The sequence below is a fragment of the Mobula hypostoma genome, chromosome 24 (genome assembly GCF_963921235.1).
Source record: "Mobula hypostoma chromosome 24, sMobHyp1.1, whole genome shotgun sequence".
NCBI lineage: Eukaryota > Metazoa > Chordata > Chondrichthyes > Myliobatiformes > Myliobatidae > Mobula > Mobula hypostoma.
The window spans coordinates 29,460,373-29,487,053 of record NC_086120.1 but is presented as its reverse complement, the minus strand read 5'-3'; the positions used below and the strand labels follow the sequence as shown (position 1 = coordinate 29,487,053).

General features: G+C 41.7%; 1 protein-coding gene and 1 long non-coding RNA gene across 5 annotated transcripts in view; one reads left to right on the top strand and one right to left on the bottom strand.

Moving 5' to 3' along the window:
* The window catches only part of LOC134337291 (GTP-binding protein Di-Ras2-like), a 43,846-nt gene extending 31,496 nt beyond the window's left edge, over nt 1-12,350 (top strand). Inside the window, exons 1-2 of one of the 4 annotated variants that reach the window (XM_063032167.1) lie at nt 3,568-3,693; nt 10,418-12,350. In XM_063032167.1, the coding sequence (XP_062888237.1) occupies nt 10,438-11,034 (597 nt within the window). In that variant the 5' untranslated portion in view covers nt 3,568-3,693; nt 10,418-10,437 and the 3' untranslated portion in view covers nt 11,035-12,350. Of the gene's footprint in view, nt 1-3,567; nt 3,694-4,783; nt 4,908-6,110; nt 6,168-10,417 lie in introns of those variants that run through there. The other 3 variants (XM_063032168.1, XM_063032170.1, XM_063032169.1) reach the window with 3 other exon arrangements.
* The window catches only part of LOC134337292 (uncharacterized), a 57,113-nt gene extending 31,552 nt beyond the window's left edge, over nt 1-25,561 (bottom strand). Inside the window, exon 1 of the long non-coding RNA XR_010015960.1 lies at nt 24,772-25,561. This is a non-coding gene — a long non-coding RNA (uncharacterized LOC134337292). The remainder of the gene's footprint in view (nt 1-24,771) is intronic.
* Nucleotides 25,562-26,681: the final 1,120 nt, after the last annotated feature.

Below are 26,681 nucleotides of genomic sequence, written 5' to 3'. Positions count from 1 at the left end.
TTGCAGTCAATCAGCCTAACTGGTCCATGCTGGATATAGATGCTGGACAAAAGCATCCTCCACCCCTTATCTGACCTCATCAACCTTGTCCTCCTGCCCTTTACTCTGTTGATTCAGTTTCCCCTCAAATGGATTTCTGCACTTTACCCCAAATTAAAATCAGGGACTTGTCTATAGATATCTTGCAATTTTATCATATCTTGATCAATTCTCCAATATCTATTTTATAAACCCAAAAGAAGTTGGGGCTTCATCCAAGCCAATAAATAGAGAGTGGGAGGACAGCTATTTATATAAAAGTTTTGAGAGCTTCTGTCACACTCCAAGCATTGCACATACAGAGCAGATGTCACACTTCATATAAAACAGACAAATCACAATCAAACAAGCAGAAAATGCTATTTCTTGATACTTCTCCCTTGCTGTTGAGGTAACCTGAAGGTGGTGAGATAACCAAGTGAGTGGCTACCATCTGCCAGTCTAGACAGCCTAGCAGCAATCCCAGCAAATGCCAGCAACAACACCAATCCACTTCTTAAAGGCAATGCATACATAGATGATTCACTTTCAAAAAGCTATTGCGCAGTTGCTGAACAATGTAGAACAAGAAACCTATGACAGCGACTGAACATAAGGAACAATATCATCCCCTTCAAGACATCCCACTCCTAGATGTGTGACAGTGTTTAGCCATACAAACCCATTGCTTCATCATGGGCCATTCTGCTGTCTATTTATAACCTATCTGGGACTATAGCAATTTGAAGAGTGGACCCACCATCACATTTTCAAGGCAAGTAAGAATGGTTAATTAATGATGGATCATTGACTTGATACATTAAATCAATTTCTTTCTCCACAGCTGCCGCCTGTCCTGCATGTCTATACACACTCACTTAACTTATTACCTGTTACGCCACTGAAGGGCAGCAATGAAGGTCTTCCACCTCTGGTGGTGTTCAGGGCTTCCTTGATTTTGTCAACAGCTTTCGGGTTTTCACTACCGGCAGTCATGCAAGTCCCGGGTGGAGTCTCAGGAATACCATCATACTGAGATGTAGAAGGATTCTTCATTGCCATTTCTGTAACAATTTTGTTTTACCAATCAGGGTTGTCAGCCCTGAGCTCAACCCCCAAACCTGGAGGATCAGTGGACCACTCTTAGTCTATCCTCCACCCTTTGACCTGTTTGACATGGGTGATCCTACCAAGAGCCAAAGCATAAATCCCAGACTCCAGACAAGCATAGCTCTCTGGGTCATTGAGGCACAGAAGCCTCCAAACTATGACAAGGTTGTTGTCCTCTTGGAGGCAGATATACTCAGTGGCCACTTCATTAGGTACAGGAGGTAAATGATAAAATGGCCACTGGGTGTATTTCCGTATGTTTGTAGCATTTTGCTGCTGTAGCCTATCCATTTCAAGATACAATGTGTTGTGCATTCAGAGATGCTCTTCTGCACATCATTGTTGTAATGCATGGTTATTTGAGTTACTGTCACCTTTCTGTCAGCGTGAACTATTTGGCCATTCTCCTCTGACCTCTTTCATTAACAAAGCATTTTCTATCATAGAACTGCCGCTGACTGGATGTTTTTGTTTTTTGCACCATTCTCTGTAAACTCTAGAGACTGTTGTGTGAGAAAATCCCAGGAGATCAACAGTGTCTGAGATACTCAAACCACCCTGTCTGGCACCAACAATCATTCCATAGTCAAACTCACTTAGATAACAGTCCTGACGAAGGGTCTCGGCCTGAAACGTCGACTGCGCCTCTTCCTATAGATGCTGCCTGGCCTGCTGCGTTCACCAGCAACTTTGATGTGTGTTGCTTAGATAACATCTCTTCCCCATTCTGATGTTTGGTCTGAACAGCAAGTGGACCTCTTGACCATGTCTGCATATTTTTGTACATTGAGTTGCTACTACATGATTGGCTGAATAGTTATTTGCATTGGCGAACAGATGTACAGGGGTATCTAATAAATGGCCACTGAGTGTATGTCTATTCACAGCTGCTGCCTGACTTGCAGGTCCATATATTTTTCTGCTTTTATTTCAGGTTTTCAGTAGTGCAGGTTTTTGCTTTTTGATTGCTGATCACTAAATTGTTCCTTGCCATTATCACATGTAAGGAAGTATTGATGAATTAGCCATAGAGCACTGCAGCACAGATGCAGGCCATTCAGCCCATTTAGTCCATGCTGAACTATTCTGCCTAGTCCTATCAACCTGTACCTGGACCATAGTTCTCAAAACCCCTCCCATTTATATACCTATCTGAACTTATCTTAACTGTTGAAATTGAATCCTCTTCTACCACTTCTGCTGGCAGCTCATTCCACACTTGCACCATCCTCTGAGGAAGATGTTCCCCTTAAACATTTCACTTTTCACCTTTAACCTACTGTATGACCTCTAGTTTCACTGAACGGACCTCATTAAATTTAGCTGATCTGAACCCCTCATAATTTTGTACACGGCTATCAGGTCTCCCCTTGTACTGATACACTCCAGGGAGTAAAGTCCTAACCTACTCAACCTTTCCCTATAACTCAGGTCCACAAATCCCAGCAAGTGGAAAAAGCCTGCTTGCATTTAACCTATCAAAACCCATCAAAATTTTGTATGCCTCTGTTAAATCTTCTCCTATGCACCAGGGTCAAGGGAATCTGCTCAAGAACCTTAAATTAAAACAAGTAAAAAAGTCCATCTGGAATTCAAATTAATATTTAAGATTTTCATTTCTGATGAAAGGTTATTACATTTATTGAACCTTTTGTTAATTCTCTTTACAAATACTCGAGTCGTCTCAGCACATTTTATAGTTTTTATTCATTTGCTGGAACTGGATACTTCTGGTGGTCCAACACAAACTCTGATCCTTCCTTTATAGATGTCTAAACAAAATCTCTAACGATTCCGTTAACTCACTTGCTTGTTAGCCCATTTTTGATGGTGGTAAATATCAGCCACACTGGTGTGTCTGGAATCTCATGTATAACAGAGTGGAACAATACTAGGTTTTTTTTTGTGAAGAGTAAAGCACTGCAGACGCTGGAAATCTGGAATTAAAACAATGAATGCCGCAAGAGCTCAGCAATTCAGGCAGCAACTATGGAGAGAGAAAAGGAGTTAATGTTTCATGTCAAAGGTACTCTTTCCACATCTACTGCCTAATGTGCTGAGTCTTTCCAGCATATTCCGAGCCTTTCTCTCAAAGCCACTGAAAAATTTGCTAAACTCTGAGCATTAGATGTGCATTATGATTGGTCCCTTTTAATCGTTCCTCTCCGAATTGGCAGTAATCGCTGGTAATCCCGCTCTGTGGAATATCCAAAATGACTAGCCTCTCAGTAAATTCTCCAGCTCTCATACATTGTCATATTTTCTTTGTTCCATCCAGAATTATTAAACAGATTTTGTAACCTTCGTCATGAATCGCTGAAACAATTCGTGAATCGCTGTAATGAAATGATAATAAAATTCCACCGCGCCCCCCCCCCAGCACTTGTGGTGTTTTGTCAAATGACTTGGACCCAGCCATTAGAAGACACCCCATGTAGCTACCGTTCTAAATATAATTTGTGAAACGCTTTATGAACTCTTGCACTACACGTGTTTTTCAAGTAAACGTCCAACAGTCGACTCTTGTCCTTCCCAATTCTGGAGCCGATTTTGGATCTACGAAAGGTAATTCTATTCAGAACTGACGAAAGTAATTAATGGGAGTCGTAAATTGACTTGCTTTAAATAACTTGACGTGGAAATGATTATGCTGCGTATTATAGGAACGTTTGGGTTTTTAATTAAAAAGAACCTCCTAATTTGAGGGGAAATGAAACTGCAATAGATTTGACACGATGAACGGTATTATACGCGATCATTACTTAGCCAAATCTGAACTGCATGCAAGGATAAAGGATCAGTTCAGAATGAAACTAAACGCGACAAAGGTACCTTTTGCTCTGCTGGGGAGAATATTCGGGGAGTTGCGCGAGGTAGAGGACAATAACATTGGAGTGAAAAAGTCAATCATTCGGCAAGAAGGGGCTAAGGAAGTTGCTGCGAGCAGCAGACGCGAATGAAAAGAGAGTTCTGAGTTTAGAACGAAGAGTCGATTGAAGAATGAGAGGTCCCAGTAACTGACGGAGCGTTTGATTATCACTGATTTTTTGAAAGTGCTTCCCCGAGGACTTGAACGTGCGGATTAAATGAATTGTAAAGAGAAATAGTCTGTCAGAACTGCTCATCTCTCTCTCTCTCTCTCTCTCTCTATACATCTCTCCCCGGCCAGTTTATCCTCGTATTCTTTTGAATGGGTACTGTGTGCTGCACTGTGTGTGTGTCGAAAAAAGGTGGAGCAGGGATGCAGAGATGGGATGAAGGTGGCGGAGGGGAGGGAATGGAAGAAAAATGAGCCAGATGTTTTATTATCAGAGGAGAAAACTCAGCGACCGATGGAAGGGACCATGTCAGATGGAATGAGATCCTTAGACGATTGAACGCTGGAGATTTGGGACGGGGGAGGGTAATTCGAAGGGGGTAGGAGAAAGAAAGTCTCTTGCATTCGTGAGGCAGCAATGCAATTTTTAGTACATTGTGTAAATGTCATTTTTCTCTTGAAATGTGCCTGTAGTTACACACAAGGTGGAGGACAGGATAAATAAATGCGACGCTCCAGTTAAAAGTGGTGTGTGTGTGTGTGTGTGTGTGTGTGTGTGTGTGTGTGTAAATAAATAAATAACGCCAGTTCTTCGAGGTTGGCGGAATATGCTGAGTCCGGAGCTGTCCGCGGTGATGTGGCGCTGAAATTGTAAGGGTGAATGTAAAGGAGACACAAGCTGACAAGACAATAGATTGGAGTCGGTCAACATCGCTCCGCACAGTTACAACACGCATCGAAGGTAAATCTTATCTTAGTGACGTGCAGAGCAGGTACACATTCTCGTACATATCGTGCTGCTGGCATTAGGAATGTCTGAAAGTGTGTGCAATGTATTAATAGAGAATCGAGTCTGAATTGTTCACGGTGCGAGAGACACAGCCTTTGTAATTGTGCTCTGTGAAGGTAGGATTATGGAAGGAATGGAGGATTATTATTGGGAATGATAGTCTAAGTGCCGAATTGATCAAAAGAGGAAAGAAGCCATTAATTAATTGAGAGAAGTGAAGGTAAATCTTCAATTCCTCTGAATCTGAGCGGGGATATTAAGATGCTGGCATAAAACGGCGTTCGCTATATCAGGATAAATGCGTGATTCTGTGCAGCCGGTTGTCCCTGCTTCTTTGCACAAGTGGTAGGGTGGAAGCGTGCTGTCGGTAACGTGTACGGTGGTGAGTGTGCACACAACGCTGTGCAACCGACAACCTGTGCAGCTGCGAGCCATGCACAACAAAGCCTCTGTGTGTTTAAGCATCGAAGTTAAGTATCAGGGGCGACAGAGCACACCTGTGCTAAAGTGTAAGCGTACAAAAAAAGTCATTTGTGTGTGCTTATATGTGAAAGTGGGAGCACCGAATCGCCAATGTCTGCAGATCAGGAGAGTAGAAAGAGGCTCCTAGTGGGTTCAGATTCTTCTGCAATTGCCATTCAGCTAAAAAGTTCGCCGATGTGGGAATAAAGATGCGATAATTTAGTTTGGCACAAACCACGTCAAGGTCTTGTTCCGATATTTGAAAATCCGAAGAATGAAATAAATATGGCAAACTCAGTAGGTATGAAAATAGTTACTTGCACCGCGTTGTAATTCCAGGAAAGGAATAGCGCCAGGCTGGACCCCGGACAAAAACTGTTGTGTCTTTTTGATCTAGACGAACTGGAGATCAGTCGCTTTAGGTAATCATGTCCCACCTGGGAATGCCAGTATTTTTATGGTATTTGAGCATGACTGCCCGTCTACTAAATTACCCCAAACCCACTTAGTAAACCAATGCCTGCTCACAATCACTCCAACAGTGCTGATAAGTTTTACAAAAGAAAATTTTGCAGGGCATGGTCACTAAAGAAGAATTCATCGTTATAAACTAGCCAGTCTGAAGGCACGACAGAAAAAAAATACTTCCTTCATATTTGCTTTCTCGAAAAGATGCAGCTCATGAAGCAAACTATCATTTGAACTCCAACGCGACTGGGGATTGGGGAGCACCAGAGATTCCAGTTCCCGGTAATAACACGTACCTGATTAACTGCAGGAAGATATGAACTGGGGAGGAGGTTCTGACTACGTTTACAACATTAAGTAGAGGGAGTCTTATCGCTGATCTGAGAAACAACACTGGACATAAACACATCTTCCGGTGTTAGAAACGTTCAGAAACATCGAATTATTCCCCACAACTCTTGGTCATTGTGCAGTGTGTCAACAATGCATGACGTCCAATGAAAGGATATATAAAAAATCCAAATTAAGTTCAATAATTAAAAATAGTATTATCCTGATGTTACGTGTCCAAAAAAAATGTAGAAAAACAATTTGTTCAGATCTGGAAATTCCACTTCCATATCTGAATGGGCTTGTGTGATAGGTTGTTTCTTGACTTTATGTGTGACCTGGATTAATTTCCATGTAAATCTTAATAGTACTTTATAAACGTTAAGTTGTTACTGTCGAATGAAATGAGATGAGATAGGTTGAGTGAAACAGATATCCCAAAACCTTTCGACATTTTCTTCCGCTACAATTTACCAGAACTTTGAATATTTGTGCTCAGGCAGATCAGGGATATCAGTTGGAGTGCCAGTGAAGGACAATGTTTCTCTCTTAGGTTCTCATTTAAAACATCAAGCACTCTGATATCAAATCAGATTCCAAATAAAATATCTTACTCATCCTCTTAAAATCATTTTGTAAATACCAACCATCCACCTTCCTTGGCTGAACAAGTTTACTCATTACTCAGTTATTCATTTACAACCAAAGTATGAGTACCTGATGTGCCACAGGGCATTCTGAACTGAGTTGGGAGTGTCCAATTTTGCAATGAAAGAGAGATTCTAATTCCATGAGTTCAGGTTCTCCACTTCTCTTCAACATAATTGCAGTTGAGTCTCTATCCCCTGGATGGAAGAACAGTGTGTCAATACAACTAGCAATGTCACCTGAAATAACTTCACTAATGTAAGATTAAGTAGGGTTTGGGCCAGTCCTATTGTCTTGGGAAAAGCAATTCTCTATAACAATAAACAGTCTATATATAGATGTCTGCATATGTACAGATGATACTAATAGTTGCCTCTGTCAGATTTTTCCTTACTATCTCTTGATTGCATGTTTATACTTTTCATATTCTATTAATAATGCCCAATGGAACTTGTTGAGCTTAGCTAACCTGGCAGCTGTGTTGTTTTTAGTATTCATGTTTCAGCATATTTTCTGGTTTGTTCATGTCGATACAGATCATTTTAGATAATCAAAAAGCTGCACGTGCTGGAAGTCTGAAATAAAAACAGAAAATGCTGGAAATATTCAGCAGTCAGATCTCTCTTTCTTGACTTCCAACACCTATTAACATTGGACGTGATGAATATGGTTATATGATTCCATTTCTTTGCATTCAATTTAGTTTATTTTCGCTGATGAAGTAAGGTGATTTCATAATTTTCCTTCCACGTGTCCTATAAGTAAGTAATATGCATAGTTACATTGCAGTAATATGGTACAGAAACATAATTCTTTAACTATATGAAGGAATAAACTATACTTTGTGGGATGTAATGGTGAAATATTATTTAAAGAACTTCCTTAGGCAGCAATTAGAATGCAAACCTTCAAACTAATGATAGAACTTCCATTGAACTGAACAATGGATTCCTTGAAGACCACAATTTCACTTATTCAGATTTCTCCTCAGTATGCACACTGTTTGAATATAACTACCCTTTTGCTAAACACATTCACTGGTGCTTCCTAATCTCATCAACTTTATTGGTCCATATAATACTGCCATACAAGATTCCTTGCCAGCAGTTCACACAGAACGTACTGTCTAATCGCTGGCATTTGAATGCTCTCTCTTTACAGTTGCTGTCAATGAATGTTGTAACAGTGACAAACCAACACCAAAGTGATCCAAGCTGTCATAGTGCAATATAAGTATATGCCTTTGGCTAGATTCAGAAATATTTTACTTCACATCCCAATTTCTATTTCTGATCAAAGCTATTTTGTATATAATTGACAGCCATGCCAAAACTGAGGTGCTGTTCAAGAGTTTCCACTGATTCCTTGGTGATATCCAATGTCATTCTTGTAACAACATGCCAAGGCATTTTTAAAACCATAATTTGAGTACGATGAATAAAAGGAGAATTCAACTTTCAAAAAAAAAAGGATTCAGTTCAAAATGAATATGTATATGGGAAATTTTAAAACTGAAATGCAGCCACTAAATATTTCACATGGAAACTAATAATTCTGTGATCAAATAGTTTTAAAACAAACATAAGTTGTGAGTGAAAGTTCATAGAGCTCAGAATGAAGTTTAGATTTGAGTTACACTACAAATTGCTGGAGTAACTCAGCAAGTTAGGCAGCACCTACAGAAAAGAATAAACAGATGCCATTTTGAGTTGAGACCCTTCAATAGGATTGAATGTGGTTTAGAGTCCAAATAAAGGGTCTTGGCCTGTTCCGTTGACTGTTTATTCCTTTCCATAGATGCTGCCTGACCTGCTCAGTTCCTCCAGAACTTTGTATGTGTTGCTCTGGATTTCCAGCATCTGCAGGATCTCTTGTGTTTAGTTATTGAATTAAACAAGTTTAGGGAGCATCTGCTTGGGTGAGTACAGGAGAAGGAAAAAGTGAGAGTTAGAACAATGAGAAAAATGGGAAAGAAGATGCTTATGATGAGGGCTAATTGAATGAAAAGTAACTACATTTCTCAGTGTAGATGGCCATAGTGATCAGATACAATTGCAAATGTATAGCAGCAATGCGATGAGTTTCTGAGAAGGAGAATATTGCAGAGCACCAACAATCAAAGGAAAAATGTATCTGTTAAATTATTGATGAAAGAAAATCTTCAGACAATATGGACAGAATGAGACAGAATTTGGAACACTGGTGGAGTCTAGTACAAAGGCCTGTAGAACGTAGAGTTTGGCATGAGGTCAGAGCCTATGTAAAATCAGGACCCCTTCATGACACAATGGTTTTCTCAGGATAATTTATTAATTTACATTTCACTGGCCAATATAAGATACCACTTCAAAATAACCTAACTGCGGTCCTTTCTGAGACTCTAAAACCGGGTTGTCAATGATTCATTGAGCTCACATCCAATTGCTGCAATGTACTGTAAATATCAAAAGTACAGGCAGTGGACAATCTTGCTCTCTAAAGGATTTAGTTGAGTTCAGATCAGTTTATATGTGTCAAGAAGTTTATTAATTGCTTTTAACATTTTATTACATCTACTCCTTTTACATATAACCTATAGTATATATAAATATTCATCCAATTTTTTACTTTTGTTGTAGATTTTCCTTCGGCTGCAATTTTTCGGTAGGATATTTAATAGCCTCTCATGAAAGAAAGATATACGAGAATGTCGTACATGAATGTCTAGCAATTGTGATTTCATTTCAAATTCAATGAAGTACTTTTAATGCATAGGATTTATTCGGTTGAAACAAATGTGGGGGTCAATGTGCACAGATCAAAATGATAAGGACCAGGTAATCTGATTTAGGTCTGTTGAGGAATAAATATTGGTTGAGGAACAGAGTAGAGTTCCCCTGTAATTTTTGAATTGTATTGTTGTGGGATCTTTTGCATCCACCTGAGGGAACAGATGCAACCACAAAGTAATTTTCCATCAATATTATGCTAGAATCTACCTAGATTTTGGACTTGAGTTTCTGAAGCAGGACATGAATCTGCATGTCTTTGATCCAGAAATGAGAGTTCCACTATTGAGCTGATGCTCAGTCACGCTCCTCATATTCTGTTAATGATCTTAAAATATATCCTAGTAACTGTCTGGCTAGTAGCAATTCTCCTTCCCAGTGAAAAGATCACTTAATTAATTAATTTTACCATTATAGGAAAGATTATCTGATTATATTTCTTAATGATTTGCCACCCATTTCTCAATCACAAGAACACTAGCAAAGTGAAATTCTCAGAAGTAAGTGGAATTCTGAACAGTCCCATTTAACTGGTCTTCTACCAGCCTCTGCTGAGATCCAAATGGAATCAAAATTTCTCCATCTAGAATTTTAAACCCTATTCATTTTTTAAAATTTTTTTGTCAGTTTTCAAATGATGTATATTTTCCCATTGCTGGTTTGTATATTATAAGCTACATCAATGCTATCAAATGGGATTCTTCATGCCATAAGTAGAATCAAAATTCTGAAATTAGACATTAATTACTGCTGTTGCATTATTGTTTTCTCACTGTTTATTTGTAGGTAAGAAGATATCCTAGAAAATGCCTGAGCAGAGTAATGACTACAACGTCGTAGTGTTTGGGGCTGGGGGCGTTGGAAAAAGCTCCCTGGTGCTACGTTTTGTCAAAGGGACCTTTCGAGAAACGTACATTCCCACCATTGAAGACACCTACAGGCAGGTGATCAGCTGTGATAAGAGTGTCTGCACCCTTCAGATCACTGATACCACAGGCTCACACCAGTTCCCAGCAATGCAGCGGCTGTCCATTTCCAGGGGACATGCGTTTATCCTAGTCTACTCCATCTGCAGCCGTCAGTCCCTGGAAGAGCTAAAACCCATCTACCAGCAAATCCTTCAGATCAAAGGCAATATCGAGAACATCCCAGTCATGTTGGTGGGGAACAAGTGTGATGAAACAGCCAAAGAGGTGGACAGCAAGGTAGGGGAGGCACTGGCTTCGGAATGGAAGTGTGCATTCATGGAGACGTCCGCCAAGATGAATTACAATGTCAAAGAGCTTTTTCAGGAACTGCTTAATTTGGAAAAACGCAGATGTATGAGCCTGAATATTGATGGGAAGAAGTCCAAACAGCAGAAGAGAACAGAGAAATTAAAGGGAAAATGCAGCATCATGTAGACTGTACTCTGCAGTCAAATGGGCAGTTTTACTTACTTCAATTAGACTATTAGGCAATCTGTACAGAACAGCATCCATGCTACACCATCCCATACTGTATATTAATTCAGCATTCTGTCCTCTATAAGCTGACTAAAGCACTATAACTTGCCAGCGTCAAATTTTCTTTGTTACTCATACTCATTGTATTTTCTAACTATTTAGAGTTTAGATAATAAAACAGATAAATAACAAAGAACATAATTTCATCCAAGGCAAAATTTAATGACAAAGCAGATGAGCTTCAGCTAGCTTCCACTGGAATCACTCCCTCAAGGTCTTTAACAAGAATTCCTTTGACTGTCCATTCTCCCAAGCATAGTTTGTAGTGTTATAGTGGGGAAATGTACAATCCTTGTAGGTACAGTATGAATACTTCATTACTTTTGGTCTCTGTGCCTATTATCCGCCCTATCTCATAATGTAAGTTACTGAATGTATTAACTTTTTAAACTTATGTAAAAAGCACATTATCTATAATCACAATAGATGTGCGGCCTGTGATATAAATAGCCACGAACATGTATAAAAACAATAACTCTTGAATCGTTATCACACTGTAGTACGGCTGCTCAGCTTTGGAAGTTTTCTACTATATTCTGCCTCATTTAATTAAATTATTAGTTACTTTTCATTTGAAATATAATCGTGGTAACTAGGAGATACCAGGATAAGGACGAGCAATGATAAAAGAAGCACAATATTGGGTAAATGGGAACAAGCCAAGCAACATAAAAAACCCTGTGTCAAATACCTACCCAGCTATAAACCATGGTATAAGTGCCTATAGAGGGGCAGGGGGAGTTAAGAGTTAAGATTCGTTAATCTGTCAATATTTTGCACTGGACTTTAATTTCCTTTCTTTATACATTAAAACTTTGTACACAGTGTGTAGAATTACATCCTTGTCTCTTAGAAGTTGTTAAGAGTACACTAGACCCAGCCCGCAGAGCACAACAAAACCCTTGACACAGACCATTTGCTTGCTGAATCATAATGGTTACAGTGCAAATGTAATAAGACAAAGGGCTGAAAAAAAGATGTAGCATTATATTATCTTTGATGAGACACAATTTACTGCTCTGCATTTAAGGATATCCTCAGTATTTTTGAGCTATTTAACAATGCCACCAAAATAAAACAATAACAACAGGAATTCTGCAGATGCTGGAAATTCAAGCAACATACATCAAAGTTGCTGGTGAACGCAGCAGGCCAAGCAGCATCTCTAGGAAGAGGTGCAGTCGACGTTTCAGGCCGAGACCCTTCGTCAGGACTAACTGAAGGAAGAGTGAGTAAGGGATTTGAAAGTTGGAGGGGGAGAAGGAGATCCAAAATGATAGGAGAAGACAGGAGGGGGAGGGATGGAGCCAAGAGCTGGACAGGTGATAGGCAAAAGGGGATACGAGAGGATCATGGGACAGGAGGTCCGGGAAGAAAGAAAAGGAGGGGGGGGTGACCCAGAGGATGGGCAAGAGGTATATTCAGAGGGACAGAGGGAGAAAAAGGAGAGTGAGAGAAAGAATGTGTGCATAAAAATGAGTAACAGATAGGGTACGAGGGGGAGGTGGGGCCTTAGCGGAAGTTAGAGAAGTCGATGTTCATGCCATCAGGTTGGAGGCTACCCAGGCGGAATATAAGGTGTTGTTCCTCCAACCTGAGTGTGGCTTCATCTTTACAGTAGAGGAGGCCGTGGATAGACATGTCAGAATGGGAATGGGATTTGGAATTAAAATGCGTGGCCACTGGGAGATCCTGCTTTCTCTGGCGGACAGAGCGTAGATGTTCAGGAAAGCGGTCTCCCAGTCTGCGTCGGGTCTCACCAATATATAAAAGGCCACATCGGGAGCACCGGACGCAGTATATCACCCCAGTCAACTCACAGGTGAAGTGATGCCTCACCTGGAAGGACTGTTTGGGGCCCTGAATGGTGGGAAGGGAGGAAGTGTAAGGGCATGTGTAGCACTTGTTCCGCTTACACAGATAAGTGCCAGGAGGGAGATCAGTGGGGAGGGATGGGGGGGACAAATGGACAAGGGGGACCCTACACAACTCCCTTGTCCATTCGTCCCCCCCATCCCTCCCCACTGATCTCCCTCCTGGCACTTATCCGTGTAAGCGGAACAAGTGCTACACATGCCCTTACACTTCCTCCCTTACCACCATTCAGGGCCCCAAACAGTCCTTCTAGGTGAGGCATCACTTCACCTGTGAGTCGACTGGGGTGATATACTGTGTCCGGTGCTCCCGATGTGGCCTTTTATATATTGGTGAGACCCGACGCAGACTGGGAGACCGCTTTCCTGAACATCTACGCTCTGTCCGCCAGAGAAAGCAGGATCTCCCAGTGGCCACACATTTTAATTCCACATCCCATTCCCATTCTGACATGTCTATCCACGGCCTCCTCTACTGTAAAGATGAAGCCACACTCAGGTTGGAGGAACAACACCTTATATTCCGTCTGGGTAGCCTCCAACCTGATGGCATGAACATCGACTTCTCTAACTTCCGCTAAGGCCCCACCTCCCCCTCGTACCCCATTTGTTACTCATTTTTATGCACACATTCTTTCTCTCACTCTCCTTTTTCTCCCTCTGTCCCTCTGAATATACCTCTTGCCCATCCTCTGGGTCACCCCCCCCCTTTTCTTTCTTCCCAGACCTCCTGTCCCATGATCCTCTCGTATCCCCTTTTGCCTATCACCTGTCCAGCTCTCGGCTCTATCCCTCCCCCTCCTGTCTTCTCCTATCATTTTGGATCTCCCTCTCCCCCTCCAACTTTCAAATCCCTTACTCACTCTTCCTTCAGTTAGTCCTGACGAAGGGTCTCGGCCTGAAACGTCGACTGCACCTTAAAATAAAACAATAGATAGGTTTCAGATTCAGATTCAGATCACAGTTTATCTGCCCTATGGATTAAGATCATTTCCATTACAGAAAGATTTGTTTAAGGTAGATTTCTGCTGAATTCCCTGAAATTTAAGCAGTTCCATTGTTGGAGGAATATACCTGTATATATCTGTACTACCCAAAATACTTAATGTATATGCATACAGTGCTAGTGTATTTGAATTTATTGGTGTTTGTGCTGGATTATTATTATGTGTTTCATCCAACTTTCATGGATGGAACAGTTGATCATTTGGTATTTTGCTAGTGGTATTTTGGTCACTGGACATTCTCACACTGGGAATTGTGTCCAGATAGGACACACAAAAAAAATAATCTTCTGATACCTCTCACGATACATGGCCTCATCTCCAGGTTATTTAGATTTGAAGCTATAGGACTGAAGACAACAGTGTGCCCAGTGGAGGAATTATATTGAGATTCTCTAAAGTCAGCAATCTGTTGAGCAAACAACTCATGTTTAGTTGTGACCTTGGTTTTCAAAATTCTCATCTCAGATTTGGATTAAGAACAATTTAGGTCAAGTCAAATCAAGTCTAGTCTATTGTTATTTAATGATATACATGTATATAACGTATATAACCATATAATGTACACAGAAATGAGACAACATTTCTTTGAACCAGGGTGTAAAGCACACACTAGTACACATAACACTCATATCACATGATAACTTATGAAGATAAGGATAAAATCTACAGGTGAATCACACATAAACTAAAGTGCATTAATATTAAATATTGTAAGGTACTGAACAGATTAACCAGTGACACTTTGAATACAATGCGACATTCATGATTTATTGCTTATATTGTGAGCTTCTCATCTGCTTCAGTCCATTTCTCACTCTCAGTGCCAGGTAAGATTAGTTAAGATATCTCAGCTTCCCATCATTGGCTTACCTCAAACTGAACAATGGACTCCTATTTTTTAACCATTTGCCCCATGGAAACCTACAGAGGTACTTGTTATGAGTTCTGATCTCATAGTACAGTATATTGAGAGAGATTTCACACAGTTGGAAATATAAGCATTACGTACAGGTGTATGTTAAGTTGGAGTGTCAACCTGTCCAAAACCTGCAGGCCGCTCAGTTTTCTGCATCAAATGCAGTGCAATAGAGACTAGTCTGTAGACAACTTCAGTACTCACCTAATAGAATAAATGTGTGCATCATGACATATACTTACTCCAATGCATGAATGAACATCAATTGATTCTGTAGATCAAACAGCCTGGAATTACACTGGATAATAATATTTTTATGAAATTTACAGTTTATTGTAGAAGATAGTCTTCCTTTAACAAATGAACAATTGCCATGTCTTCTCAGTGTAATGTTGCGGATTGTGATTTTGCTAATAAAATGCTGACAATATTGGCTGTTTCTGTGATGTGTAAACAGGAGACAGTTATAAAACTACACCATACTCATCCTGTACAAATTACTAAGTATACAAAAGGGGCTAAATGGGTATTTGTAATGGCTTGAATGGAAATGACTGGCCATAGAGCAAGAAGATCAGTGGCCACTTCTGAGTTGATTTCAGCCATTGCAATACTGCACTTGACTCTCTCTGTTCCTGAGAAAGTGCAGTCAGAATTTTCATCTCTCTGCAATGATTATCAAGCACTCCTCACCCTCTCTTAGATGACACTTGTATCACCTGGACAATCTTGTTCCCCCCATCCCTCCTCCTCTCTGTAGCCTAATACACACTTGCTTTCTCACTTTACCAGTTCTGAGGAAGGATCGTTGACCCTGTTCCTCCCTTCGTTCATGGTTCCCGCCCAGGGATTTGCTGCCTTTAGTTCAGGTCCAGTGTCCCCAGTTTTATTTTTGCTCTTAGGAAACGAGGCTTGAGTTTGACCCTGATTTACCGGATGTTCATCCACTGAGCCGGCTGGCTGAGGTACCGGATGCCATCCGAACCTGAAGAACTTTACTCACACATGTTCCAGAGAAAAGGATGAAAATCTGCAGCAAAAAAAAAATGGAACTGAATTCCCGAGCTGCAGACTAGCGGATTTCAAGATCAAGATTCAAGATAGTTTATTGTCATTCTTCATTACGCAAGTGTACCGGAGAACTATATTATTGTTACTCTGGATCTGTTGCAGCTTAAAAAACAGGATAAGCATAAAAATAATAAATATAAATATAAAGTCAATCCTATAAAACTTAACTGTAAAGTGGTAGCGCATGGGAGGGATGAAGGATGCTGAGGTGTAGCTGATGTGGGTATAGTGGTGGGGGGGTAGATTAAGGGTGGAGGCATTGATCAGCCTGATGGCTTGGGGGTAGTATCTGATCCTCTTTCCAATGACAAACTTCAGACATGAATATTTAACGCAACTGATTCATCATTCCTGTTTGTGCCTAAGTATGTATCAAATTCATTGATCATGCCGATCTGCTCCTGCCGTCCCCTGGAGGGAACTGGGAACTATGTCAAGTTATCATATTCTAAAACCTTCTCACCAATTCACAGGCGTTTTCATTTTATTTTTAATTAGGAAAAGCTTTTTATTTCCCTGCATCTTAAATGAGTAGAAATAAAAAGCACATGCCAACTACTTCCAATGTGATCCAAGGAATTGGTTTATTTCTAACTAGTCATTTTCCCTGTGAGATTTTATTTGGAAATGGAAGAAATATTGGAATGAACAATTTGGTGAGCTAAGTGGTGCGGTTAATATTGCTGCAGTGACCTAGGACCAATCTGCTGTCAGTGCTGCCAGTGCAGAAAATCATAAACGCAAGAGATTCTGCACATGCTGGTAATCCAGAGTAATGCATACAAAACACAAGGGGTACTCAGCGGGTCGGGCAACATCTATGGAGAGGAATAAACAGTCATACCTGCTGAGTTCCTCCAGCATTTTGTGTGTGCTGTTCTGTCTGTGTAGAATTTGTACTTCTTCCTGATGTCCGTACTTTGGGGGCTATGCTATTGCTTGTGTGGTGGGTGGTGGGGGCTTGACGCTTTTTCTGGAGCAAGAGGGGAGAGGGTTGCTGTTTTTAATGCTGCTTGTGTGTGGGAAGAGACAGGGGTTTTGGGGTTCTAACATTTTCTGTCATTCATTCTTTGGGTTTTTTTTTTCTGTTTTGTGGATGTCTGTGAAGAGTAAGAATTTCAGGTTGTACACTGTATACATTCTCTGGTATTAAATTGAACCATTTCAATGACTGTGTTTGTGTTTCTCCTGGGTGCTCCAGTTCATGCCCTCAGTCCAAGGACATTGCTGATTGGTAGGTTTATTGGCTGATATAAATTGCCCCTAACTTGTAAATTGGCTGGTGGTGCAGGGAGATCAGCGCCGGGCTCGAGAACGGAGGTTCTCGAGTTCGATCCAGTGACAGACCGCCCCGTGCACGCTCTCCATCCGTGCTGGGTTGATGTTGAGCTCGCAACTCAGCCTCGTAAAATAATACTGCGAAATGTTTGTGTGAGGAGTGGCGCCCCACACAGCCTTTCAAACTGCGCCTTATAAGGCATGAAAACGCCCGACGCTGGCCCCTCAGGTCTGAGTCGACGACATCATCATCATCATGATGTAGGTGAGTGGTAGGGAGGCTGACGTGAATGTGAGATGAATAAAATAGGACTGGTAGAAGATAACTGTAAATGCTTTAATGGTTGGTGTGGATGATACACCTGGAGATCTATTTCCCTGCAACATGCCTCTACAAATTGAAATACAGGTTTGATGCTGTCATTCAAATACCAGCTATAGTTTAAAGATAAGCAAGTGGGCATTTGGTACCAGCCCACCCAGGGCAAAAGAGCATCAGAGAACATGAGGTTATTCCTCTTGCAAAATTTTATTTTCCTTTGCTGAGAAACTGTAGCGACTCTGTGGGATACATGGGAAATTGTAACTCCTGTGTTTCCATAATATCAAAAGCCCACCTCGTTACTCACCCCTGCTTCTCCCACCATTAACTATTCATTCATCTGCCTAGGGATGACACCTCAGAGCACAGGAACATTAGACAGTCACACCTGAACACCTGTTACTGTGTCAAGTTGTGGAAGGTCTAGTTGGAGGAAATGGGATGGGTTAAGGATATCCAAAAACTCATGGGAATTTATATTTATATTTTACAAAGGATCCACAGTTCTGCAATACTTTTATTGCAACTAATCGATCAAGAAGACCATAAGACATAGGTCAGAATTAGGCCATTTGGCCCATTGATGCTGCTCCTCCATTTGATCAAGGCTCACCACGGTTCTCCTGCCTTCTCCCCACAATCTTTGACACCCGTACTAATTAACCACCTATCAATCTCAGCTTTAAATATACTGTATCCAATGACAGTCTCCACAGCCATCTGTGGCAATGAACTCTACAGCTTCACCACCCTCTGGCTAAAGAAATTCTTCCTCATCTCTGTTCTAAAGTGAGGTCCTTGTGTTCTGAGGCTGTGCCCTGTGGTCTTAGACTCTCCCACTATTGGAACCATCATTTGCTTGTCCACTCTGCCTGTGCCTTTCAAAATTCAGTGATTTTCAATGAGATCCCCTCTCATTCTTTTGAACTCCAGCGAGTATAAGGCCCAGAGCCATCAAAAGCTCCTCATACAATAACTCTTTCATTCCCAGAATCATTTTTATAAACCTTCTCTGGACCCCCCTCAAATGCCAGCACATTATTTCTTAGATACAGGGCCCAAAACTGCTCATAATGCTCCAAATGTGGTCTGATGAATACCTTATAAAGCCTCAGCAGTTCAGAATTGCTTTCATATTTTATTCCTCTCATATGAAATGCTACCATTGCATTTCCCTTCCTTACTACCAACTCAACCTTCAAGTTAACCTTCAGTGAATCCCGCATGAGGACTCCCAGGTCCCTTTGCACCTCTGATTTCTGAATTCACTCCCCGTTTAGAAAACAGTCTACACCTTTATTCCTCCTACCAAAGTGCATGACCACAGAATTCCCACTTGCTCATTCTCCAAATCTGTCCAAGTCCTTCTGCAGACTCTCTGCTTCCTCAATACTGTCAGCCCCTCCACCTATCTTTATATCATCCATAAACTTGGCCACTAAGTCATTAATTCCATCATCTAGATTATTATCATATAATGTGAAGAGAATTGGATCCAGTACCAAACCCTGTGGAACATCACTAGTCACTGGCAGCCATCCAGAAAAGGCTCCGTGTATTCCCAGAACCTTTTTTTGCTCTGTGATCATTTAGGAAGAATCTTCGACCTGAATGTGAACTCTGCTTCCCTTCCCATAGACGCTCCCTGATGGGGTGAGTATTTCCAGAATCGTTGGTTTTTATTACCAGCATCATCACTTTTATTGATTTCAAAGTACAATTAAGAGTGCAGTCAAAATTTACAATGCAGGGAACAGTTCAGCCACTTTAAACACAGTAAACTTTGAGCAAAAACAATGGGATAATGGCCAGATGATCTGTTCATAGGAGAGTGGCTGAGAAATACAGTAGGTACTGACCGGGTGCCAGGATAGTTCTTTTGATCTTCAAAGGACACAGTCATAGGATTTCAGAATCAGATTTATTGTCATTGGCTTACGTGATGTGAAATTGTGTTGTTTTGCAAAAGCAATACAGTTCAAAGACACAATATTACCATAAGCTACACAAATAAATAAATAGTACAAAATTAAAGAAATAATGAGGTGGTAATCATGGGATCATTAACCATTTAGAAATCTGGTGGTACAGGGGAAGAAGCTGTTTCTGAACCATTGGGTGTATGGGTCTTCAAGATGAACATGTTATGTTGTGACGAGCTTGAAAACGGTGCAAACTGAAGATCCTAGAAAAATCGTCAGTAAAAACTTCACTTGAAGGATATCAGAGACTTTATTCCTGAGTGGGAAGAAGCACTGAAGTTCAGTAGCATCAGTGTGTGTCTTTGGGGCTGAATGCCTTATTCTTGAGTGGTAAACATGGTCGGCTCAAAACTTATCTTCATGATATTAGGCCTTTGTTGGTCAGGGTCCTTGCTGTCTATGTGATATGAAAGCCAGCGCGGTGCGAAATGGAGAACAAGCTGTAGCCCATGCAACAGGCTCCCCCTCTCAAGGCAGCTGATGAATCCAAAGAAACAGTATGAACCGATACAGTCTGGCACCAGCAGCGTCACAGGAGTTGCCAGTCAACGTTAAACTGAATGAAGGACTGCCCTAGGGATTCCAGCCCTGGATTTTTCCTCAGCGTTTACTCCTGAAGCCTTCCCCATGAGTGGGTATAGCCGCAAGGCAGTGGAGGCATGAGATCAGAGTTTTCCTTCTCCTAGATGAGCTACCAACGATAGCTGACAAGCACCTTCTGCCCAAAGCAACTGGTTTTAAGGTGCCCTTTCGTCCTATCTGTAGAAATGGTTCCGCTGGGCTTAGTAGCTAAGCTACATGTGAAAGCCAGGAGGTGGAGTTGGCTGTCAGAGGCTATTTGAGACACACATTATTGGGTGCATTTAACAGGTAGTGGGAGCTTATCCCACTACCTTCCTGGATATAATAACCCCATGGTGGTTTCATCCCACTATAATCTGCTCTGGAATTTATTCAAATCCAGGGATGGAATCTGCAACTACATATAGACTGAAGATGCAAAATACGAATACATTTGGTTAAATCTAGTTGTTATTCATGAAGCAAAGATCTTTGGTTTATTTTAGTTCTGTCCTGTCATTTTACAGAACGTTATATAAACATAAAGATTTATAAAAACTCCTCACAACTGCACTCCGTTAGTTCAGATTTTCTTCTGTTCAAAAGTGCATGAGCAAGCAGGCCTTGCTCTCCTGGGATCGATAGGGCCGCAATTTGTCTCAGCAAATTCCAACCTTGCCCACTTCATCTCAAAATGTCAAATGTACTCAGGAAAAAAATACTGGAGTTGTCAAAAATGGAATCATTCTGTGATTAAGTAAGCTAATTAAACTGGTGTTATTTAATGACTGAACAATTCCAGTTGAAAAAAGGACAAAAAACATTTCAAACAGGGGTTCCCAAACTGGGGTCCACAGACCCCTCGGTTAATGGTAGGGGCCCATGGCATAAAAAAGCTTGGGAAACCCTGATTTAAAAGATATTTGAACAGGTACATGGATAGGTAAGATTTAGAGGACAATTTGCCAAATAAAGGCAAATGGAACTAGTTTAGATTGGCCTCTTGGTCGGCTTGGACAAATTGGGCCGCAGGGCTGTTTGTGTGTTGTATGACTCATACACTGTATGAATAGCACGGTGTGCCTCCTCCTCGACCTCCACCATGAATCCCAATGCCAAGAGCTAACTCGATTTTCTGTCTCAAAGTAAATGGCTTTTATCCATTTCACATCCGATCTAGCGGACACATCAAGAGAGATGGAATATGAGCTGATTAATCTCGTTAGCCCTCTTACATCAATGAGAAGACTGATGGGCAACCTTACTGAAACATAAGACCCTCAGGAAGCAAGAGACGGTTGGTGCTAAGATGCTTTCATTAGTGGGAGAATTTTGAACGAAGGGATATGGTTACAAAATTAATGGATTGTTATTTAAAGCTGAGGTGTGTTAGGTGTATCTTATAGGTAGTGATGAACCTTTGGAACTCTCTTAACCGGAGAAAATATCACTGGGGGCATTTAAAGAGGAAGGAGAAAAGTTTTTGAAAGGTCTGGTACTTGAGAGCAATAGGGTGCTGGCACAGAAGAGGAGCAGAGGCCTGGGACAGGTCAGGCATGAATTGAAAGGCAGGGCCTGTTTTAAGGCTGTGTGGCCTATTCCCACTACACTATCCACTGTAAGATTGTCCCATATATCAATCATAAGACATAGGAGCAGAATTAGGCCATTTCTGCTCCACCATTTCATCATGGCTGATCCATTTTCCCTCTCAGCACCAATCTCCTGCCTTCTCCCCCCACTCCCCCATCCACTCCTGTGTCCCTTCGTGCCCTGACCATAAAGACTTGGGCTCCACAGCTGCTTGTGGCAACAAGTTCCACAGATTCACCACTCTCTGGCTAAAGAAATTCCTCTTCATCTCCATTCTAAAAGGACACTCCTCTATTCTGAGGCTGTGTTTTCAGGTCTTAGACTCTCCCACCATAGGAAACATCCTCTCCACATCCACTCTATCAAGGCCTTTAACCATTCAATAGGTTTCAATGAGGTCACCCCTCATTCTTCTGAATTCCAGTGAATGCAGACACAGCACCATCTTTATATGACAAGCTGTTCAATTCTGGAATCAATTTCGTGAACCTCCTGTGAACCCTCTCCAGTTTCAGCCAGTCCATTCAAAGATAAAGGTCCCAAAACTGCTCACAATGCTCCAAATGAGGCCTCTCCAGTACCTTATAAAGCCTCAACATTATATCCTTGCTTTTATATTCTAGTCCTCTTGAAATGAATGCTAATATTGCATTTGCCTTCCTCACCGCAGACTTTTAATCCCTTTTATGTGCGGAGGTGATGATCAAAGTATTCCAAGTGGCATAACATAATTGTCCCCAGCGTTCCAAGATGGGCTAAATCTGTTAGGCTTTTAAGTTCCTAATTCATTGACCACCTCTTGGTGAAGTATGAAATTAAAACGTCAGTGGATTCCACCCTTGATTAAATAGCTAGAGCTGGAATTTACAACAAGAGGATTAATTTATTTGAAGTGTGGTGCTGGGGAAGGTTTCTCCAAATTCTGTGGACAACAAAAAGAGCTCCTCATTCCATCCCAATGGGCTGACTGGTCCATTTCTGATCCCGTGCCTTATGTTCTCATGGTCCCAGGGCAGATGCAGTCAGTATTGTTGCTGGATGGTAATGGACCTTCAGACAGAGATGAACATCCACCAGCCAGTTGATGCAGCAACACGGACAACACCAGCCCACTGACTCACTGGAAACCGAAACTGCCCAGTGAAATCTGTCGGACAGATTGGCCCACCATTTGTGACGAAATAGCGACTGGCTGAGGCACAGGAAACATGTCCAAGGACAGCTGGGGGAGAGTTAAACATTTTAAACAGGAAAGAACACAGTGAATGTGTTGAATATTTATGAATACGTAAGATGCTGCACATTATTTCTGACAGTTCAGAAGTAAAGTGGAGTGAGAGCCCTCAGCTTTGGTGCATCTGTAAAAAGCTGAGAAACATTACCTTGAGAGCCACTAATTATCACACTGAGTAATTTTCTTGGAATCTCACCATCATAAATAAATACACTGAGTAAAAATCTCATCCAAAAGTGTGTTCTAAAACTGTTCAGACAGAGAGAAATGAAATATTCTCTGCCTTTAAGCAATGGTTTTGTCAACAGCATGTTTAAAATGCTGCTGTAAACCTCCTTGGCTTTAATCGAATGGAAATGATTAAGAAGTGCAGATGCAGGCAATTTTTTTCCCCTTTGCTTGACTGGCTCTCTCTGTATGCTAATGCTGATGTGGCTGTGATGGAGTCCAACAAATGGAATGCGATCAAAAGATACTCAGTGGTGTACAACTATAAATTGCGAATTCTCCTTCAGGGGGTTTGGGAGCTTTGTAAGTGCGTCACTGGTGTGTTGCTGTAGCAACCATCTGCACCTTCGGTATTTTAAGCTCTGTGCTGTCGCCTCGGGAGAGCGAGTTGGGAAGGACAGGGCTAGAATACACAATGGGACGGGAAGGTCCTCTCAGCTTGGTGCCGGCTGAATTCATCTCTTGTCCTCACACACTGAACTGCAAGCCCATCCATTCTTTCACTAAATCATCTTCATCTCGCCCAGAACACTCCCCACCAGATCAAAGACCTTTCATTCTAAAGCTGAGTTCTCTTCACATCATTTGGATCGCACATCAAAAAGCGAAATCTTGCTTTGGCTGTTTGATGGGTTTAGGTGGGTGTTCAAGTTTTCTTTTACAAAAAAAGAGGAATGATATCAGTGGAGGTGAGACATCCTACCTATTTACTGCCCATCCCCAGCTGCTTCTCAACAATGGTCAGAAGGCAGCTAGCAACAAAATGCTGGAGAAACTCATCAGGTCAGGCAGCATCTGTGGAGGGGAATAAAGAGTCGAATTTCGTCCCAACACCCTTCATCAGGACTGGAAAGGAAGGGAGAAGAAGCCAGAATAAGAAGGTTGGGGTTGAGGGGGGAAAGAGTACAAGCTGGAAGGAGATATATGAAGGTAGGTGAGGGGGGAGGTCCGCGGGTGGGAGATGGAGGATGAAGTGAGGAGCTGGAAGGAGAGAAGTGGAATAGATAAAGGGCTGAAGAAGAAGGAATCTGATCGGAGAGGAGAGTGGACTCTGGTAGAAAGGGAAGGAGGGGGAGCATCGGAGGGGCGTGATAGGCAGATGAGGAGAAAAGAAGGAGTAAGGGGGAGCCAGAATGGAGAATGAAAAAGGAGAACCGGGGGACTGGGGAGAAATTACCGGAGATTGGAGAAATCAATGTTCATTCCGTCAAGTTGGAGGCGACCCAAACGGAATACGAGGTGTTACTCCTTTAACCTGAGAGTGGCCTCATCATGGCAGTAGAGGAGGCCATGGACTGATATGTCAGAATGGGAATGAGGAGTGGAATTAAAATAGAAATTTCCCAGTGGCCAACCATTTTAATTCTACTCCCCATTCCAATTCCTATTTCGAGCATCTGCAAATGTGTTTAAGGTTCAATTACATCACTGTGATTCTGAACAAGATATCACTACAGCATTTTACCTTTGCTGAAAGACAAAGCCAAATTAATTACCTCTTTACAGCAATAGTTCAATATTACTGAAACCAGCTTTATACAATTGCTTGAATTTAACCATCAAAATTACCTGAGCCCCATAAAGGGATTATAACCTTGGATTTACAAATTCCTCCTCCCGTGCTTTTCTTTGGCCGTTTGTCTCACTCCGAACGCATCGAATGACCACTTGGCTCCCTGACTCCTTCCCGGACATTCCAATGCCGTGCAAAGTGCAAGGAAATCGATGTTCCTGGAGAGACAAAGGAATGTAATTAAAGAAAAAGCAGGTAAAGAAAGAAATCGCCAATGGAATGAAAAGTGAGGACAGAGAGATGAAATGAGAGAAGAGGATAAACAAATAGAGGAGATATGTAGCTGGGAAGAAGGCAAAATGAAAAAGCAGCAGTGAACAAAGATAAAGAGATCTGAAGGAGTAAGTTTTACTGCAGTGTGTGTACATAGCTGCAGGGCAATGAGATGCTGAGTTCATTGTTTAAGCACAGACGAAAATTTGTGGCTGCTGATTCAGAGTCTTGTTCAAATCGAGCGGAATCTAATGGGATGGACAGCATTGTGCACCAGGGACTGTATGAGTAGAACGTGCCTGTTCTTCAGTCATTGGGAACGTATCCTTTCGGCGGTTCATAGCTTCATCATGTCTGTGGGTCCGATGTTACATTGATAGGACATGCTTACGTGTGCACTACATGTTCCATCATTATGACAGTGTTTGTGAACAAGACTGCAACATTGTGGGCATGCTATGTTGGCGGCGGCATGTGTGGCGATGCTTGCGGGCTGCCCTCAGTACATCCTTCGATGCGTTGGCAGTGCATTTCACTGTATGTTTCTCTGCGTATGTGATAAATAAATCGGAATCGGAATCTGAAATAATATTGTTTCAGCATCAGTACAACATTGAAAAGAAGTTTTAGCATTTCTAAGGCTGAGATATGATTCAGATTGTTGTTTTCCTGTTGTTGCTTTCTGGTTTAATTCACCTAAAGATTATGATTTTTGCTTGACATCTAACGCCTTGGAATCCAGAGACTCACCTACAATTCTCCTGAGCTTATGAAGTGATGTCTCCTTAAGGTATTTGTCACTTAGATATACAGGGAGACCACGTGTCACTCTCATTGAGCCAGAGGTAACAGGGTTCAAATCTCATTCCAGAGACTTGAACAGAAAATCTAAAAACCTGCACTGAGGGAATGCCATCTTCCAAAGGAGGTTTTGTCTACTCTCTTACTGGATAGGAAGGATTGGGGAAGTCCAGAACGAGGGGTCACAGTTTGAGGATAAAGGGGAAGCCTTTTAGGACCGAGATTAGGAAGAACTTCTTCACACAGAGAGTGGTGAATCTGTGGAATTCTCTGCCACAGGAAACAGTTGAGGCCAGTTCATTGGCTATATTTAAGAGGGAGTTAGATATGGCCCTTGTGGCTACGGGGATCAGGGGGTATGGAGGGAAGGCTGGTGCAGGGTTCTGAGTTGGATGATCAGCCATGATCATAATAAATGGCGGTGCAGGCTCGAAGGGCCGAATGACCTACTCCTGCACCTATTTTCTATGTTTCTATGTTTCTATTCCAAAATATAAACACAAAGAGATTCTGCAGATGCTGGAAAACGTAAGCAACTCACACGAAGTGCTGGGCGAATTCAGTAGGTCAGGCAGTATCTATGGAAGAGAAAAAGAAACGTTGATTTTTCGGGCTGAGATCCTTCATCGGGATTGGAATGTTAGGGGGCAGAAGCCAGAATAAGAAGGTGGGCGGACAAGCAGGTGGTAGGGGAATCTAGGTGAAGGGGAAGGTGGGTGGGTGGAGGAAGGGGTGATGAAGTAAGATGCTGAGAGGTGATAGGTGGCTGAAGAAGAAGGAATCTGATAGGAGAGGACAGTGGACATCTCTGACACCTCTCTCCCCTTTCTCAATCTCTCTGTCTCCCTCTCTGGAGACAGGCAATCTACCGGTACCTTTTACAAACCGACTA